Source organism: Aspergillus pseudoviridinutans (genome assembly GCF_018340605.1).
Source record: "Aspergillus pseudoviridinutans IFM 55266 DNA, scaffold_4, whole genome shotgun sequence".
Classification (NCBI taxonomy): Eukaryota; Fungi; Ascomycota; class Eurotiomycetes; order Eurotiales; family Aspergillaceae; genus Aspergillus; species Aspergillus pseudoviridinutans.
In genome coordinates, this window is record NW_025091284.1 from 4,222,262 (window position 1) to 4,241,176 (window position 18,915).

The 18,915-nt window shown below is 48.1% G+C and overlaps 4 protein-coding genes across 4 annotated transcripts; 1 reads left to right on the forward strand and 3 right to left on the reverse strand.

Moving 5' to 3' along the window:
- Positions 1-1,574: 1,574 nt before the first annotated feature.
- Positions 1,575-2,388, reverse strand: Asppvi_006900 (GLTP domain-containing protein; the record flags this gene model as incomplete). Its single annotated transcript, XM_043302795.1, has 4 exons — positions 1,575-1,866; positions 1,962-2,080; positions 2,130-2,188; positions 2,253-2,388. 4 exons carry the CDS (start codon positions 2,386-2,388, stop codon positions 1,575-1,577), a joined length of 606 nt encoding a protein of 201 aa, XP_043158730.1.
- Positions 2,389-2,868: 480 nt separating this feature from the next.
- Asppvi_006901 (uncharacterized protein) lies at positions 2,869-6,156 on the forward strand (the record flags this gene model as incomplete). Its single annotated transcript, XM_043302796.1, has 3 exons — positions 2,869-2,943; positions 3,019-5,547; positions 5,602-6,156. The coding sequence occupies 3 exons, from the start codon at positions 2,869-2,871 to the stop codon at positions 6,154-6,156; spliced, it is 3,159 nt and encodes a 1,052-aa protein (XP_043158731.1).
- A 221-nt stretch (positions 6,157-6,377) lies between these two features.
- Positions 6,378-7,368, reverse strand: Asppvi_006902 (putative mitochondrial inner membrane protease subunit Imp2; the record flags this gene model as incomplete). The annotated part of the gene is made up of 2 exons (XM_043302797.1): positions 6,378-6,750; positions 6,842-7,368. 2 exons carry the CDS (start codon positions 7,366-7,368, stop codon positions 6,378-6,380), a joined length of 900 nt encoding a protein of 299 aa, XP_043158732.1.
- Positions 7,369-7,797: 429 nt separating this feature from the next.
- Positions 7,798-8,921, reverse strand: Asppvi_006903 (macro domain-containing protein; the record flags this gene model as incomplete). Its single annotated transcript, XM_043302798.1, has 2 exons — positions 7,798-8,227; positions 8,287-8,921. The coding sequence occupies 2 exons, from the start codon at positions 8,919-8,921 to the stop codon at positions 7,798-7,800; spliced, it is 1,065 nt and encodes a 354-aa protein (XP_043158733.1).
- Between the last annotated feature and the right edge of the window lie 9,994 nt (positions 8,922-18,915).

Consider the following 18,915-nt stretch of genomic DNA (forward strand, 5'->3'; position numbering starts at 1 on the left):
GAGCTGGTGTTCTAGAAATTCACCCCGACGCTTATTACAAGGGTACCCCTGAATCTATGGATAATCAACCTTTCGATCAGCAATGCTGTGTTCACAGATCGTACAAGGCTGGTAGATATTATGTTCACTCCAGACTCGAGACTCTGGACTCGACGCCTTTGGGGGGTGACACGGCTTGTTTCAGAGCACGCTGGCTAGCGCCTACATGTTGTCGATCAGCTAGTACAGAAGGGCAGAAGAATCAAAATTCGAAATCAACACAGTATCTTACGATTTGGCCTCAATTAGCCAGCATAACACGGGACAACCCTATTGCTCCTTCACCTAAATGCGTTCTCTGCAAGCCTAGAACAAGCCAAGGTATGATCCTGTAGCTTGGTAGCAGCAGTCCAGATTCAACAACGCCACGTGGGTTTATCCTGGTCAGTTGATAAGCTACTTTCACCGGATGGCTTTGAAGCTTGGGTACGGAGCACTTCCTAAGTTACTCACCTGCCAGCCGAGAACATCTACCGGGCGTTCAGTGCCTGACTCAGTGACAGGCTTGAAGCAACTGAGACTTTCTGGATAGGGCAATCCTGTCCGTGTCAAGCCAACTTGTCAGGTCGCTTAACGGACATTAAATTCTAGACAAAGTGGATCCTCATAAGAAATTGAAAGTTATGTACATTCGTCTCGAGCGCACATCCATCTTCTGCGGTCTGTCTGTGACGTTGTGTCTTTATCAGACATTTAAAGGAATTTGATGCATGCGTCCTGACTTTTTCGACATCGGCATGAGTATTCACGTTGGATTTTGCTATGTGCTTGGCACCACGACGCGAAGACGGGAAGATTTACGAATACAATCGTGGGAGACTGCATCATCGTTGCCAGGGATGAATGTCCTAATGCTTTAGCCGTTGTTAACGATCATCGATGATCTGGCGCAAATCTGACTTAGTCGCGTTTGAGACTGAGTCACCGTCCATGTGTAAGGATTGTCACTATCAAGTATCTTGATCGCAGGGTGACATCGTCTCTTTCTGCTTGACTCGCAATCGTTCTCCTGAAATAACAACCTATCGATATTTCGTGAGTCTCGAATTGTCTCGATTTATATCTACTCTAGGACTAGCTGAGTTCAAGTTCTCTTTCTCAAGACCAATCGGCAAACAATTTATATCATTTGCTTGCACAGGCTGCAGGTGATAGGCCGAAGTATGATGATGAAGTTGGTGGGGTGGGTTCATAGCTTCCAGTTCTTCTCTTATCAACTAGGTAGTTCTATAGAACAGTGCCCTTAATACATGCGAGCCTCTTCACACCTAACAGCAACCTCATCTATAATGCTTAATACAGAGGCTCGAGCATATTGATACTGCATGTCTTGAAATATACCCAAGGTTTGGTTGCTTTCAAAGCAAATGGCTGCCTGGCCTGCTATATCCTATTAAGCTTGTTCACAGCTTATCATCTCGCAGATGCTATATATGTACACACTGACAATCCTAAACGCTTGGTAGCACATACAGTGAAAGCGGTTCGGTGGCAGAAGCCTAGAAACTTCTATGCTGTACTCCTGCAGCATGTGATTACCACTTCGCCTCCTTGCTACTCAGGAAGGCGTTCAGAATTGCGACGATCTTCTCCAAAGCCTCAACCTCCCGCTTCAAAGCAGCATTGACCTTGTCGGAGTCGCTACCGAGCTTCTCGTAGAAATCCTTTCTGTAGGGCGTGGCAGACATCGCGGCGGAGAAGATGGGCTTGACAACGAACGAGTGATGGGGCTTGAGTGTGTTACCGTAGGCTTCGCGGAAGGAAACCGACAGTTCAGTCTCCTTGTCGAGATTGTGACGGAGGGCTTGAGCGGTGAAATCAAGGCCACTGTCGAGAACATAAAGTGTTAGTTTCATTGTCTCTCGCCAGACGTACGCTTGAGTTATTTTAAGTCCATCTGCTGGTGCATGCGGAGAACGTACCGGACAAGCCACAACAATCCCTCAGTGGCAACGTGCTTTCCAGTCTTCAATTCGTTCACGACAAGTGCCTGGAGAGTCTCAGACTCAGCAGGGGCAGCCAGCTGCCTGTCTCTAACTTTCTATAGTGCAGTTAGTATTGTTACAGTGGACATGTAAAATGAATGATACCTTAATGTTCCCAAGGAGGTCGCTCTTGACGGGGGCAAAGCACTTGCTACCGAGGAGATCTAGAACAGTCATTGAGTCAGAAGCAGCCTTCACAACAGCTCATAGGTATTTGTAGGCACATACCGAACAGAGTCACCAAGGACTCAGCTGCCTCGAGGAACTCAGTGGTAGAAATGCCATTCTCATTAACAGGAACATCGGCGAAAGATCTCTTGAGAGTATCGAACCAAGTACCACCAGGGGGAATAGCAGCAGCCATTGTGAAGAATGTATTTGAACACAAAAATATACAATTAAAACCAGAGAGAAGATAGAAATGAATAATGATGATGGAAATTGAGGGGAAGTGCCAGCTATCAACAACAGCTGAGCTGTCACTCACCGCCAGTAGCAGTACACGCAAGCCACAATGGGCGGGGCGGGGTTGACCCCTGAGCATAACTGCAAACTGTAAAAACACAACAAACCAAACAAATGGTGCAAAGGATGCAACTGCACGTGCGCCATGACATCATGGCCCTTGACATCAACGATCCTCTGGTGCCTGAGGAAGCTGTTTCCCTGCTGTTGCAGATTGTCCTCCACTCCTGAATATTAATCCCTTGAAGAATGCCTCGATTACACATAGTGGACTAATTCACCAATGGTTTGCATGCAATTTTTCTGCTAAATACGGGGGTTGCGGTGAAGTCCGATGAGTACTCAGAGAGCTGCTGATCAGAATGTCAGCGCTGGAAGCATGGAGACAACCCAAAGCGTGTTCCAAGAACACCAGCATGGGCTTGAGCCAGGGTCCTTTACGGCCGAAAGATTAGTAAGTATCCTGCCAATATAGGGAAGATGCAACTTGTAAGTAAGAGATACCTCGGAGCTGACTGACGGCTTCAAGCGATACGCCTCCGACTATCACCTGCACATGACAAGTAGGAGATTTTTCATCGGACCAATTCCCGAGGGCTGGCTGCAGCACCACCGCAAGCACTGGTACAAAACCAGACTCGAGTTTCGGAACTATACTTCGAGAGCTGTTACGTTCACCGCAGACAGAACCACTCCTGCCGCAGATCAGTCGGAACCAGAAGCAGCCCCATCATCTGCTCGAAAGCAGGATACCTCACTAGCTGATACTACGATTCAGGTGGAGGTTGAAGACAGGTCAGAAGAGGAAGGTGATGGTCGCGAGACGGATGAGCAGCCTGGAGACCTTCAGTCCATACCGTATCCTTTGACAGAGGCTGAAGCTCCCCCAGGGGGTATATCTGTCCTAGATTCGTCTCAGGAACAGGGCCAACCGCAGCTGAACCATGAATCAACTAAGAAGAAAAAGGGTGCACCGACAGCATATTATACAGCTAGAGAAAGCAAACCAGGAACGGCTGAGCAAGATTACCGCTCCACTGAAGCAGAAAGCGGGCGCACGTTGAGTACCCCTAGCCAAGATGATTCCAGTCAGTCATCTCCCATGGCACCCGTTAGCGAATCTGGCTCTACAACGGCATTGCTAAGGCCTAGTTTGCGTTCTAAAGGGAAAGGGAAACTCAAAGCCTTGTCTTCTGCCAGCCTTGGGCGACAGGAGCCGCAGAGTGAAAGAGAAGACGATATGGTCGATCCTCAACTGAATAGATATTCTATAACTTCACTCGGCGGGAAAGTGAAAAGCTACAAATTCGATGACAAGCTCATGGACAGACAGCAACGACTAATGTCCCGTATAGCCTACACCTATGATGTGCTCTCAGGGAATCGTCGACAACGGCGCAAGCTGCGTGAGGGCGAGATTATCCGAGCGGAGAGAATGCTTGTTCGCGTCGAGGTGACAGTGCAGAAAGAGCTCCCGAATGACTACACTGAAAATGATAGCCTGAGGTTGGAAACGAAGGTTGCAGAGAGTTGGAGGGAGTTTCTTGTCGTCTGTCGGCTAACTTCCGACGTGGAATCACCTGTTGCGCTTCAGATGTATAAGACGCGCGTCGTTCCGGAGATACCAAAGTCAAATTCTAGGGTCAAACCGTACCACGAAATTGCCTTGAATCGCAAGAATACCAAGGTAAACCTATACTCTTGCTTGGATAAGTCCATTGTGATTTGGAGACCCTGCAAGCGTGGTACAAAGATATACATAATTCGGCCCAAATCCGCAGTGCATGCCACTGAGTGGTTCACGTTTATATATCAAGTGTTGGGGCGGCACCGTCCAAGTTCATTGTCCATTAATGTTCCTGACTTGGGCGTTTCTCTTGTCTTCCAAAATCCTTTTGAGCAGTTGGAGTCCAAGTGGGAGACTCGGGACGGGGACAATAGCGATGGAACACACGGTCAATCGAAAGGTCGCGTAACCGATGTTGCTGCAGCTATCATTCGAGGTTGTATGGACCTGCTAGAAAACCGCACCGAATGGGCAGAAGTGCTACGCGAGTGGTCAAAAACCGAGAAGATGGGCTTGGCCTGGAAGCGCTACGACAGACTGGAGTGGGTGGTTGGCCTGGGCGAAGAGAAGATGTACGGATCTCTTGCAATGCAAACCACCCACCAGCTTCAGCTGCGACCAAGGCAACACTATCAGACATTCGTCAAGAATGGTGATGAGAAACTTGAAGAGCCGCAACCCGTGGAAGGCTTCCTGGTCCGTTTGACATCTCAGAGAGGTGTGCATCAGCGGATGAACAAGATGTTCTTTAAACGTCTCTATTTTTTCACACAGGATCATTACCTTTTGTTCTGCAGACCAGCGAAAGCTCTGCCTCCTACTCCCCCCAAGCTCTGCTCGGACGAGGCTGGCATACCCTCAGCGCAGCAGATATTGAACGAGATGCCCCTCTCATACGACGTTGATCCCTTTCCAATTCATAACGGTGAGATCACATGGATGTCTAGCGGGAATGAGGCCCACCTGAAGGAACATGATCAGAACGCCTATGCGCATGCACAAAGGTCCATGCACAATCTCACCCATGCGGATGGCTTCATCGATCTTTGTAAAGTTCGGGAGGTACGTCAAGTGTGGCGTGGCAGCTCCCCTGCCGATCCAAACATTCGCGAAGGTCCCGCTGTCGAATTCAACCCTGAGACGCAAGACACCCATCGGGATGATGGTGCAACAAAGCAATTTGACGATGATCGAACTTTTGAAATGGTACTTGACAATGATCTTGTTGTTCGATTGCAAGCATATGACATGATCACCAGGAACGAATGGATGAAGAGAATGGACGCACTGGTCAAATATTGGAGAGCCCGCGTTGCGGCCGACTCGGTCGAGCTCAAGGCGATTCGGCAGCGCAATCTAACCATCTTGGGCATCGATGAAGGAATTGAGTCCGTGGTAGGACAGTTCTCCCAGGAATGGGAAACAAAGAAGTCGGAAGCATCACCCTTGTTGCACAACATATGTACTCTATCGGGTTGCCGGACAATAAAGGTACGCCGTGCGAAGCTAGTACAATTGAACCACATACTGACCGTAAGAATGCAGATGTCCGGTCAGCTCTTTCGAAAACCTCGCCGCCACTCTACCTTCAAGAGGTGCGATGTCATTTTGGCTGCCGGGAAGCTTCTGATCTTCCGTAGCTCGTTGCGGAAGCGTACTGGCGTGGAGATTCCTCATATTCATCAGAGTCTCGAAACCACATTGGACCTGGAAGACTGCTACATCTACTCGGGTCTAATGACCGAGTCAGATCTACTCTACGCAAACCGGACTTTCGACAGCAACCATCCTGGACACCATGCCTTGCCTCGCGTCTATCTTTCATCCGATGTCTATACCACCTGTGACGAGGATACAGCTATCACGTTCGTCGTCTGGCAGCCTCTACAAAAAAATTATTTTAGGGCACAGGAACTCGGCAAGAGAGGGAAAACGAAGCAGACGCTCAAGCACGTGTCTACGCTCGGCGTCCCTGGACGGACGGTGGTATTCAAGGCACGGAGCCGGATAGAGAGGGATCGTTGGGTTATGAGTATTTCATCTGAGATAGATCGATTGCAGGAGGAGAAGCCGGAAGACATCCGCCTAATCAAACCATAGAGATAATTGATTCGGCTTTCTCGTTTCCGGCGCTGGCGAGGACGCCGGAGATAGTCCGTTGGGGCTGCTTGAGCCAGGCTGTGTCGTTTGAATCCCTTGGCATATCATTGTTCATGATCACATTCATGTATCTTACACTCTAATATCAATACAAATACACAACCCTATATACAGTGCATCTAGAAAACATATTTGCAAGGAACCGAGGCATAAGACCTTACCTATTCTATTTGAGGTCTTTCCAACTTGACAGCCTCCTTCAACACCCGTTGCCGAACATCTTGACGATAATTCTCCCCAAACCTATGATCTCCATCACCCTCAACAACCCCCTTCTCCCAATCTCGCCAGTTGAGCCACCTAAACTGCGGCCTTAACACAGCAATCACTCGCCCAGTGATAAGACTAATGCTCACAGGCCCGTACGTATTACTATCAAGCGACTTCTTCGGATCCTCCGCATCACCCTCCAACCAGACATGATTGAACGGCACAATCTGCGACGCCTTCATGCACGGTTCACGAGTCGTGATCCGATCACCGGGGAGGCCGATAACCCGCTTGATGGCGGTATGTTTAGGATTAGCAGGCGACCTATTACCACCCATACCAGTCAGCATATGCCTTTCCATTGATCGCAATCGCATAAACAGAAGTAGAAATAGAAATAGAGCAAACCACCCACCGAAACGTAACAACCATCCCCCTTTCCAGCCTCCGTTTCCGCTCCCAGGGCCACCCCGCCCCGCCGAACGGCCACATATTCACCAGCACCATATCGCTCTTCGTATGCATAGCTTCGTAGTCCTCGTTCAGGAAGGGCGTCATTGACGGCCCCCGCACCCACATAACCTGGAGGACATGTTCGGAGAAGAAGATCCCGATTGGGACGAGGGGTGCTAGTATGCGGAGGACGCGGAAGGTTCGGCGGATGGGTGTTGGGAGAGTCGCGTAGCGTTGGCGGAAGAGTGATGAGAAAGACGGTCGGTTGGGACGAGGTGATGATTGCGTTGGTGTTGGTGTTCGTGTTTGGGGGAGTGAGGGCGAGGGATTTGCGGCGGCGCTGGATGGTGCGGAGGTGGAGGATGGTGTGGTCGGCGGGACAGGCGGTTTGGATGATCGTATTTTGGCCATTTCTGGTGCGAGGACTCTGAATCTTGAGGTCGTTTTGCCTGTAGGTGGCCCCTCTGGTGTGGGCTGAGGTGGAGGCATGTTTGTGGTTGGTGTGCTTGTGCAGAATGTTATCGGTGCATGTAGCCTCAATTGAGATGATCGGCTGGGTCGGATATGAGTAAAAAGAGAGAGCTCAAGAGCGAGCCAGATTACGAAAGATATATATTAATCTAGAAGTAAGAATAGGAAATTCTCGGTTTGTAGGAAATATCCCGACTGTCGCATGCGATTGATAAAGATATCGGTAGCGTGACGGGTCTAGAAGCTTGTTTGCAGCGTTTGCATTTTACGTCCCGAAGAAAAGCTTCAAAAGTTTTGATGAATCAATTAACTAGGAAGTGAAGAACGCCATCCATCCGTGCCAGAAACACATGCAACGCCATCATGTCCAATTCAGATCATCGTAGCTGCATCAAGTCGTATTAAATTGCCCTGAGTTTCCTCTCTGATCAACCTGCCACGCGCAGACTACCAGTCCTTTGCTAGATAGTTTTCCACCGGGTGAGAGGCATCCTTCTCGATGATACCACTGGATTGGACACTCTGTACGTCTGCTGCAGAAGGAGCCCTTTCGATCTCGACAGGTTCATCGTCAAGCCTTTCCGCCGGTCCGCCCTCCGACTTGTCGACTTCCTCCCAATCATCCTCACTTTTATCGTCGGTCTTGGACTGGACGCCTTCAGTCTTAGCGTCGACACTTGGTTTGATCGCGTCCGCATTGAGTTTTTGCTTTTTATTTTCGGGTTGGCCTTCCAGGGCAGGGTCTCCGGTGGGCGGGTCAGGGAGTTTAGCTGCGAGAAGCTCTGGCGTCGGCGAAGATTCAGCCGTCGTCTCTGCCAGGACTTCGGAATGGGTACTATGGCGAGGAAGGTCTTGCTCAACTGGGGGAAAGATCAAGCTATAAACAATCAGTTTCGGACCACCAAAAATGTAAGGAACTCGATCGATGTCGCTCACGGAATGGCTTTCTCGTAGGCCGCTTCATCCTTTCGCTCGAAGTTGCAGAATATGATCCTTTCCAGCTTCTCGATATTGCCAGGACCCTCCAAAAACTTCCGAACCTCATCAAGAACCGCAAAGGCACCCTCGTTGCTTGGATATCCATAGACACCGGTGCTTATCGCAGCGAAAGCAATGCTCTTCAAGTCATTTTCGACAGCTAGCTCCAAGCTTCGACGGTAGCAGCTCCTCAGTAACATCTCAGGTCTGTCGTCGCCCTTTGGCAACTCAAAATGGTAGATTGGTCCAACGGTATGAATAACCTTCTTGCATGGAAGCTCATATGCAGATGTTATTTTGGCATCGCCAGTCCTGCAACCCTTCAGGGTCCGACATTCCCTCAGCAGGTCTGGTCCTGCAGCGCGGTGGATAGCTCCGTCCACACCGCCCCCTCCAAGAAGCGATTCATTGGCCGCATTGACAATGCAGTCGACGTTCTCCAGTTTCGTGATGTCGTTTCGAATGAGTGAGATGATATTATTGAATGAATTCGACGGCTTGGCAAGTGGTGCAGAGGAGGGAACTAGACGACCCAGTTTGTACAACAGCGAGACAGTTGGAATCTCTGCTAGGGGTACAAGTGGAGGTGACATTGTGGTAAAAAGTTTGATGCTTCCGATGGGTGGGAAAGCTATTTGATAGGTGTAGGTAGCTCGAAGAGTTGATATGCTGAAAGAAACGCAGTGGACAAGTCAACAGAGAACCGAACCCCGCAGTCCGAAGTGGGATCACAAAGAAGGAACCACCGGACAGCTATAGCGTTTCTCCCTTGTAGCGTCGAAGCTKAGCTGTAGCAATTGTCCCCAGGTGAAGAAATAGAGCTCATGGGGATGCACCAAGCGATTGTTGATGCCATCTCAGTTGTGAAGTGTGACAGTTTCCCCGCACGTGATGACACATGATCTGCATGCTTATCGATAAGCAAGCTTTTATCTTATCATCTGCCATCATACCAATCCGTCAACAAAGTAGTGTGACCGTCAAACAGGTCAGGAGTATTCATTCATTGTTCAAGTCATAGGGTTGCTGCGAAGGGTCATCATTATTGAAGCGGCTGTCTGTATCAAAGTAGAAAGCAGTCCCAAAGGACATCATCTCTTCACGGTTTGAGACTTATAATACGTACCTACTGCAGACTGATGTACCATAGGAGCTCGGCTGTTTACTGAAAATGGACACTTCGTACGGACTACAGATACAAGCAACTGGGAAACCATCAAACCAGTAGTCTAGACGGCAAGTAATCTGATCCGACATCTCGTCAGTCTGGATCCGAGATTAGACCGTCCAAATCCGTGATAGAATTTCGATGATCCTTTCTTTCTGCGCGCTACTCCGTAGAGAGTGACGATTTCCGCGATGGCCGTCGGGGTTTGCTATCCATCCCCAAAGCAAAGCAAACACCGATGCCGTTAGTCCCGGACAATACTTGCCCTCAAAAAAAGACAACAACAATAATAACATTATTAATCGCGATTGTGACTCTACGAAAAAGCAATATGATTTTATGGCAGGGATTTGATTCCTTTTCACCGAAAGGAACTGGGCCGATTCGCCCAGCAGGGAGCTTGCAATTGCAACACTCCTTTTATGGATTGGGATTGGTCCCTAAACAGCGTTGCTTTTCGCTCACTAAGTGGGCTCGTTATGGACCCAATGGAGTAAAAGGGGATAAAATATAGAGACCTCTGTGGACTTGTACACGATACCATGGGCCCTAAGTTGTAATTTGAGAGTCGGAATGAGAGTTGCCTTGTACGCTGACATCCAAATATACTTCCTCTAAACTAGTTTGTTCTCGATTGCTCCATTTGAAGCACAATCCTGGAGCCAATTTACTGCAGTGCGTCTAAGAGGTGCACTATTTATTGCGTGGCGCCTACTCGATGAAAGGCATCTTCAAGTCGCAGCGGCAGGGTTATTCAAACATGATTGCCGCAATCGCATGCGGAGACTTCAGAGCCTTTGGTCATGGCGATACCAGGATGATTCCTGAGTAGTTCTTACGTACTGTGCCCCAGACTGATCATGCTAGTCAGAGTCTTCATATATCCTTCCTCCTTGGTTTCCTCCCTGGAATTCCCAGCTCCTCGACACTTCTATTTAGCGAGCTGCCGCTTGTTGTAAACCAGGTTGCTCGTCGGAATCCTCCTATTCTTGAGTACTCAACCTATATTAATATCATCATCCTTCCTTGGATCGCCATGGTCTGCAACACATAGCATTTAAATGGCTATTCTGCAAGGCGTTACCGGACGCTTGGGTCCTTGAGGTTTGACAATACGCAAGGCCTTGTGAGAAAGGTCCTGACGCTTGTGCCGATTTGCCTGCGCACAGACAGATGCAGTTGCTCAGGTCATGTCATCTCCCTGTCTTTGCTAGTACAAAGATTTGATTCTTTCCTCTTTTTCGATCCCTAGAATGCCAGTACACGATGAAATCTCTCGTCTATGGAGAACAAGTCTGGCCTATGTATGTGACTGCTTCTGCTTCTTCAGGTTTGACGGACTTTGCGGACACCCCGGGTTTTCTTGCGATTGATAGTCCCGATATACAGTCCAGACTCCATCTTCCGTAAGCTCCTCTCTAGGTGTGAGCCCGTCTATGAGACGAAGCTTTCACTCATTGAGAAGTGCTATAAACAATGATATAAACTTATCAGAGTCATAGTACGATACGCTATCTCTTCATTCCGTCTTGTAGTATTAGTCTGTCATGCTGTGTTCAGAATGATAGGGATAACTGAGATAGGTGCGCAACTGAGGGACCTGAGCTGGGATCCGTACCAATGCCTGAGAGGTGCTTAGTTAAGAGCTCATGCAGTGAGTATTGCAATCTTTAACTCTGTACAGAGTATGAAAGGACCATTTCAGCTTGTGTACATCCCAACGTGATATCGTGGTTGGCCTGGCCCACCGCAACGCAGGTTCTACATACGAAAATGTCCTTGAGAGGCCAGCTACTCGCAATTGAATCACTGAAATATCTAGGCAGCATCTCATGTTAGTCGACACAATACATAGTGAAGCGGATCCAAATCAACGGTGACTCTAGATACGCATTGCGCAATATATATTCCCCGTCACTATTACTGTCTTTGACTGAAATGTCAAAGAAGAACGGTTTGCCTTAGGCCTACAAGGCTTCACTGCAAATGATGGTAACCTAGCCTCAGCCCTCGTAATCGCAATTATGATCTTCATATTCATTTAAAGTCCTGTATTATTTTGATCGTGTTTCTGGAGCTTTGAATTTCGCAAGGCCCTGGTGCTCAATGTTGCGATAGATTAAAATAAAGCACGAAGGAAGCCCCACCAGTGGCCTCCTCCGTGCCGCCTGAATCTTCGATTACTCCGTAGATAAGGGGGATCGGAAATAGCAAGTTCTATTAATTTGAAAGATGTAGGAAGTACTCAGTAAATCCCAATACCAATGGACCCGTCTTCGGGGATTATATTGAGTTCCACCCAACCACTGGAATTTGGTACCGTCGAAGTGTCAAAGTAATTTGGTACCGAATTAACTAGCCCTTTTTTAGTCAGTATTCGAGAAGCATTTAACAGAAACTAGTACATAGAAGAAATTTGGTCGCAATCGCGCTTACTATTTGTGGCGCTGGGGGTAAACTATTTTTCTTCGACGGTTATGGGTTAATGCGAGATGAAATTATTGATTGATTATTGACCGTGGCGATCCTGTCAAATTGTCAGAATATTAATAGTAAATGGCGTGGGGGTTCAGAGCAACAGAAGCAGACGAATCCCGCGAGAAGAGAATCATTATTCTGTTGCAATCTTTGGTTAATATGGAGAAGATACCGTTCGGGGACCTCGTCTGCGGGATTGTCCACGTGTGTTGGCCGTTAATTTTCCATGGGTCCTCGATCCATGGTACTTTGTATGATTGTACTGATTTTGGATGATGGCTTTGGGCCAGACCTTCCTGCATATTGCGACGATTCCATATTTCAATTGCAGTCAAAAAATTCACATCATTCAAGCCGTCCCGCTACTGCGTTAGAGAGCTGACCTTTTTCCCATTGACAAATTGATGACATAATGCCAATCAAGATTCTCTCCGCCACATCGCTGTGCTATCGGGGAACATCCGAGAGGAAGGAAGCAGGCCTGTGAGCATCCCATCGTCAGATGTGCAGAGGACCGAATATTGTACGAATTAAGAATGCAACATCCCTGTTGGCAAAAGTGGAGACGGAAAATCTTCACCCGCGCAGTAGAAAAGGAAAGCCGCTGAGTGGCTGGGATGCTCTCCTTGGTGCATCTCCATCGGCCCAGGCAGTCTGTGCAACGATGATGGCGCAGGCTGGTCTCCTGCAGGTACTGGTACCCTGGCTGGTTCGTCTAGGTATTGAATAATACGGTAGTACTGCGTACCCAAGGCCAAGGAGTAAGGACACAATATTCTTGGTTTTTCTCGGCTCCGAAGCGCCAACTCGGTTATCCACTGCCGGTACTAATTGGGACAGGTGCAGCTGTCCTGTACGAAAGAGGTAATAGCCAAGAGCGCTACTCCGATATGGGAAGTGACACAGATCGTMCCGACGTCCACGGGAGAGATCCAAATCCAATAACTCAGCTCCGGGATTCGTGGTAAGATGCATATCAACTTAGAATGACCCTCGTAAACAAATGACGATGAGCCAGATTTAGCTTGAAAGTGGTAGCAGACGTGACACCTCTTAGTGATCCCTCGGGCACTCCATATACAATCCACGTACAGTAGGATCATCATTAATGACCCTTTATAAGTCAACATTCAAGTCTGACGATGTCATTTTTCTACTTGATACCCTTCTGGACATCGCCTCCTGTAACTTGGTGTCACTCACGTCGCAATCCAGGTCTCCAATCAAAAAATCGAAAGGAAGCGTCTGAACGAACAATGCCATGTCCGAAAGTCTGACTCGCATCCATGATTTACTAACGATCAACGGTCAACCACTTCCTGGAAGAGAGGGTCAAGACAGCGCTCCTCTTCTAGAAAGAACTGGGGCTACTCCTAGCCTATCTACTAGTGCTAGATGTTCAACGTTCGATGTTGGATTTCGTAGATACCCACCAGACCAAGCAGATTCCCCCCTCCCTCTAATTTATATTAAAGGCTCCATCCCAAACATATAACTCGCCTTATTATAGCCGCTCTGGGCTCGATCGATGAGCACCCTGCCAGACTATTAATTCGTGGCAACACTAAGTAATTAATCCTCCATTCAAAATCTAAGTAGCGGTGTGTATAAGGCCTTAATGGACGGATTTTGATGCAAGTCCGCCACAGCTACCTAACTCCAGTATACCTTGACAGGCAGCGATGTATCTGATCCAACTCCTACAAGTTAGCACCCCAGGCGCAGCAAATGCGAGTTTAGGATGAGAAACTGCACAGGTCATTTCTTTTCTTTTTTTTTTTTTTAACCCTAGTCGTACAGATGTAGAGATAGTAATAATGATGATGTGCTTGACGTATATGTGTTGCCAACATTAATCTGTGACAGGACGACAACAGCACCAAAACCACGCGCGAGTGGATCAGGAGCCACATTGCGGAAAAGATGCTGTGGGGACAAGGTTCAACGGCCTGTCAAGGAGTCCGTCAGACTCACGCCTCATTCCTCACTACTAGTCTACTCTACCCAGTATGGCGCCACGCATTGCATCGCCTATCGACGCCTTGGCTTACTCTACAGTGTACACTGTGGAAAGGTACATATTACATACCTCGGAATCACGAGCTCAGAACAAAGTGCACGATTCATGGTACCGCGCTGCTTGTGGGAAAGGGGGTTGGAACCTGTTTCCTTTCAGTTGGTATCACAATGACTTATTGCATATTATTTTCTACTGCTATTAGTATTATTAATGCAGCTCTTTGTAACGCAGTACCGTTGTAGACTTGCCGATTCTCCAATCGCTGTGGAGTCGATGATGGGGAAATAGTCTGAGTCTCTGAGATAAAGCTAACCGAGATTGATTGATTGATTGTCTCAGAGCGATTCGATGGGCAAGACATTCCCCTGCGACTATCGGTCCTAGTTCGCCCCTTGTACAGGTTACAGGGTACATTAATTAATTGATGTCTTACGCAGCAGACAGATAGTGCTTAGTTGCCCATCTTAAGACCTAGCATCAGCACAACGTCACTACGGATTAGGATCCCGGAAAGAACAAGCTCTAGTAGATGGGTTCCTTATAACATGTCGGATTATAGCTCTAAATGAGCAAATCGTCCGATCTACTTCTTAATACCACGCAATGGCACGACGGTTCCTGACTCGAACTCTCGTACTAGACGCTCGAATGTTGTTACGCCCAAGACGAAAAATACTGTCTCGTAGGCTACCCCGTATGTCTGTCGCATATCCTCTTCTAAGAAGGCCAACGTTCATGGAGCAAGGACTCCAAAAACGCAAAAATATTAGATGGCGGTGGGCTATTGTCTGTGCGATGGTCTCTTTGGAGATTGCCGAGTGTCTCCTCATGGTCCTTCTTCAACTAACCGGCTGAAGAAGGGTCATGGGGCTCACGACCAAATGGAGACCAAGGTTTTTGTTTTTATAAGATGAGGGATAGGCCCTGTGGGGATAGGGCCAATGCTCAATGTTCTGAGAAGACTACCTCTTCTTTGAAGTGACGACAGCTGTACGGTACCCGTGAAGGCTGAAATAAAACATAGATGATAAGAATCAGAGACAGAGAGTTAGCAGTGAGCACTAGTCGAGCAATATCCTTCGAGTCCGAACAGGTGGCAGGTAAAATGAATAAAAGCCGTTACAGAATCGAGAAACCAAGGCTCAAGACGGGTCGGTCGAAGGGGCGCTGTCTGCCCAGGCGATTCCGGATCGGTCGAGTTGCAGCAGTCTCAAATCTAGTTTGTCCAGTAACCGCCGAGGCGACGGCTAAATCTTGCTTACTGTGACGAAACCCCAGCTGTCATCCTGCCCCTTTGGGACAAGCCATCGGAGAGTTTCCCGGCATGGCCCCACCTGTGGCTTGTGTAAGCCTTGTTTGTATACGTAGTGTGACAAAACTGTAAGCAGAGTAAGGACACAGCGTACCAAAGGTCGTCATACACTTGCCCAGGTCGTAATGTTGTGAAATTTTACTGTTGCTTTGTACTCCAAATGCAACATGGTGAAATCCTGTTAGAACTCCATTGGGTTTATTGCATCAATTGTACTCAGTCACTGCATGGGGATTATCTCTCGAATGTGTGGCGCCAGGAGGCTTATGGACCACGTAGTGATAGGATTTGGGACAGTGGCTTGTGACATGCTGTCCATAGTACACATACAAGCAGTTATCACTGGAGAGTCGGTCTCGAAGCTGTCATGGTACGGTACCCGAGAGCATGGTGGAACCCCCATGATACCTTGTAGAAGTGCTCTGTGACTTGTCAAGATGTCATGTCCCAATTCGGCAAGTGTTCAATTTTCTCCGAGGAACCTGCAATAACCAGATCCAGGAGACGATCGGCTCACAACTAGAATGAGAAAGTGAGTGCGGGAATCTTGATCCCTTTTCCTGGAAGGGAAAAGAACGGACAGTGGATAGCCAGTTAGCCACTCTCCCTGCTGTCAGAGGCCAAATGATGAAAACCAGACCAATCATGGAGCGTCACTTCAATCAGGCGCCTTGACGGTGTGTGTTGCAAAATTGCGATCGCGTTTAGACTCTTTCCACACAGAGCCAAGTGACGCCGCTCTTTTCCTCTCCCGGAACACTATCTGATCCCTTCCTAAAGTAGCAGAACGAGAGAGTTCGGTTCCATAGCCTGGTAAGTTGCGTGTGGTTTTGTGAACTGTTTAGGACGACCCAATTTCTACCTGGTCGATAGTCAATACTCCGTCCTGTTTTAAGTCAGCATTCGAGCGACGCCAATTCTCAACGGTTGTGGCTAACGGTCTGTGGTCTGTCATATCTGGCGCTGTGGATCCCCTCTGCGTCTCGTCCAACACTATCTTCAGCTTCGTGATCGATCATCAGAGACGGGATACTACCGTCTGCGATCTGCATGTCAGGGGTATTCCACCAGCAACGGCTATTCCAGTTGCCGAACACTTGAAGGCATTTGTGTTCAAGTTCTCAGAAAACCAGCTGAAAATGGTTATCGCTTGGTTGTTTGGAAGGTAGAGTAAAATTAGTCACGAGGAGGACCTCGAGTGTGCCACGAAACAAAAACCTTGCCGTTTCCGAAAAATTCTGCCATGGACCTAGGCTGCTGGGGTGAATGAACGTATGAGACTGCTATAGACAAGTCAGTACACTGCTCAGCGCTCCCTAGTCGACTGGGTGCACTGTGATTGCTCTAGACTTGCTAGTTTAGGTAAACAACCCAAGATACCGTATAGTATACGCTCTTTGATCAAGGGCTCGGCTTCTATACTCCGTACCATGACGTAGAATCACACAAACGGTTACTTGCAGCAGTAACCATATACCACAATGGCATTATACCCAATGGCTGAGCACAGCTTTCGATTGCTTCCCCGGAAACTGAGTGACTCGATAGTACGGGCATCTGTTTCTGACTTGGGACAGGGAGCCGTGCAAGTCGCTGGATCTCCTGCACATATCCACGTTATTCTGCGCAGGAAGCATGCAAGACCACCCAATGATAGCTTGCAATCACAATGATCCTCGGTGTATATTCATACCGATATCAGGATGCAGTCGGTCTTAGTTGCAGAAATCAGGATGTCGTTGTTCAAGCGGATCTTCCTCTACGGTGTTTTCATCAGCTCCTGCTCCTACCTTCCATGATCCACGAGTGCTAGTGCCAATGATTGAGCAACAGCCATTCCTTACTCGGGCAAAGTAGGACAGCTCGTCAGGCCTATGGAGACATCGTAACAGTCACTCCGACGCGATCAAGCTATATTCTAGTTCGATGGCATCGGTCGCATACAGCATGCAAGCGACCATCCTGCATGCTTGTATCACTGGCTAACTGGCTCTGATCGTCGGCCTGTGCTTTGCGACCCCTCAATCTTGAATCATGTCCAATTTTCGGTAAGTTATTAGGATCTGCCAATATCTTCTCGCTCATCAGACTTATGATAAGTATTAACTCCGACTATACTCAGTACATGCACCACAGCGCACCTCCCTGCGACCGTCAGTCAAGACCGGGTCCCGGGCAGTGCTGAAGCCAATTGCTCACCACGTAGGCGTACTGGGAAAAATGGTTGGAGAAAATACTGACTCGAATGTTTCACGAGTTTAAGACACGGAATAGCACTAGCAGCAGAACTTAGTTTAAAGTGCAAGATGGTTGTTAGTCCAAGCTGGAGAATACTCGGTGTCTCATTATCAAACCTCCATCGGGACACCAAGAAATATCATAAACTTGGGGTCCCTGGAGGAGGAATCATGAGTATTGATGCAGCATGCGAGTTGCCTTGCCAATGGTGTTCTGTTATTCTTCCTTGCATCGTACATGCTGTCCTGGTGACTCCTTCTCTTGCCTTTTTCAATGCCTTGTTCTCTCTTCCGGCGCTTGCTTCCGCTTCGGGAACGCATTGACCAAGAGAAACGCTCGGTGCAGGAGCTCTCGTATCTACCTGCATAAATTCAATATAGATCCTACCGCCACATGCCACTAAGCCGTTAAGTGTTTTATCAATCTCCATGTGACGAGTAGATGACGATGCAATTCGTCCCTAGTTGACGATATCAGTGCATTACCAAAGAACTATCGCCTTCACATCTTGCCGTCTCGGGGAAAAGATTGTTGATCTTGAAACACGATGGATAGCGCCATCTGATGGCGAGTAGTTTAGCTGTTCAGGCTTTTAGCACGGCTAGCGTGCTCGTGGAAGGCAACTCAACAGGACTTTGCAAAGCCGAGGCTTTATGTTTTGTGACTCTCCGTAAAATTGCAGGTTGATATCGTTACTGCAGTACTAGACTACTCTCTGTACTCCGTACTCGGCCATAGACATCGGTGGAAACTGATAGTGTTGTACGCTAACCTAAATTGCCTGGTACAGATCTTGCATGTCTAGTCAATAACTAAATGAGCACCAAATTATTAGGAAGATAAAGGCCGGCTGGCCATGCATAGCACACGCAACAGGACCGGGTGGGTTGTGATCTGGTCTGACAAGCCAATCCCGTGATGACAGGAGAAACAGGGGCTGGAGCAAAATAGGAAAACAAATAAAAACACAAGACTTGAAATAAACTAGACCAGAAATTTCCAGTATTCATGAGGAGGTCGATACCTAATCACGGAGAACAGGAAAGTCAAAACAGGAGGATAGCATATCGAGTTTATCTTCATGGGTCGCTGGGACACCTCAAAATCTCGTAGACACAACCTGAAGAAGAGCACAAATAATGCCAGAAGAAAAGAGTATGCCGATTATGCTGCTTCAGTAGACCTTTTGTCACTGCGTTCTTGCGTCTGGAATTTTAGACATCGGTAGAGACAAATCATATGCGGACAGGATGCAAAGCACCGCACTAGGCAATACTTGGCAGCGCTCTAAGCCTCATATAGATCGAAGCATGCACGATAAACTCGAGGGGCAAAGACGACGGTACTCAGTTGCGGACTTGCAGGTGGCAT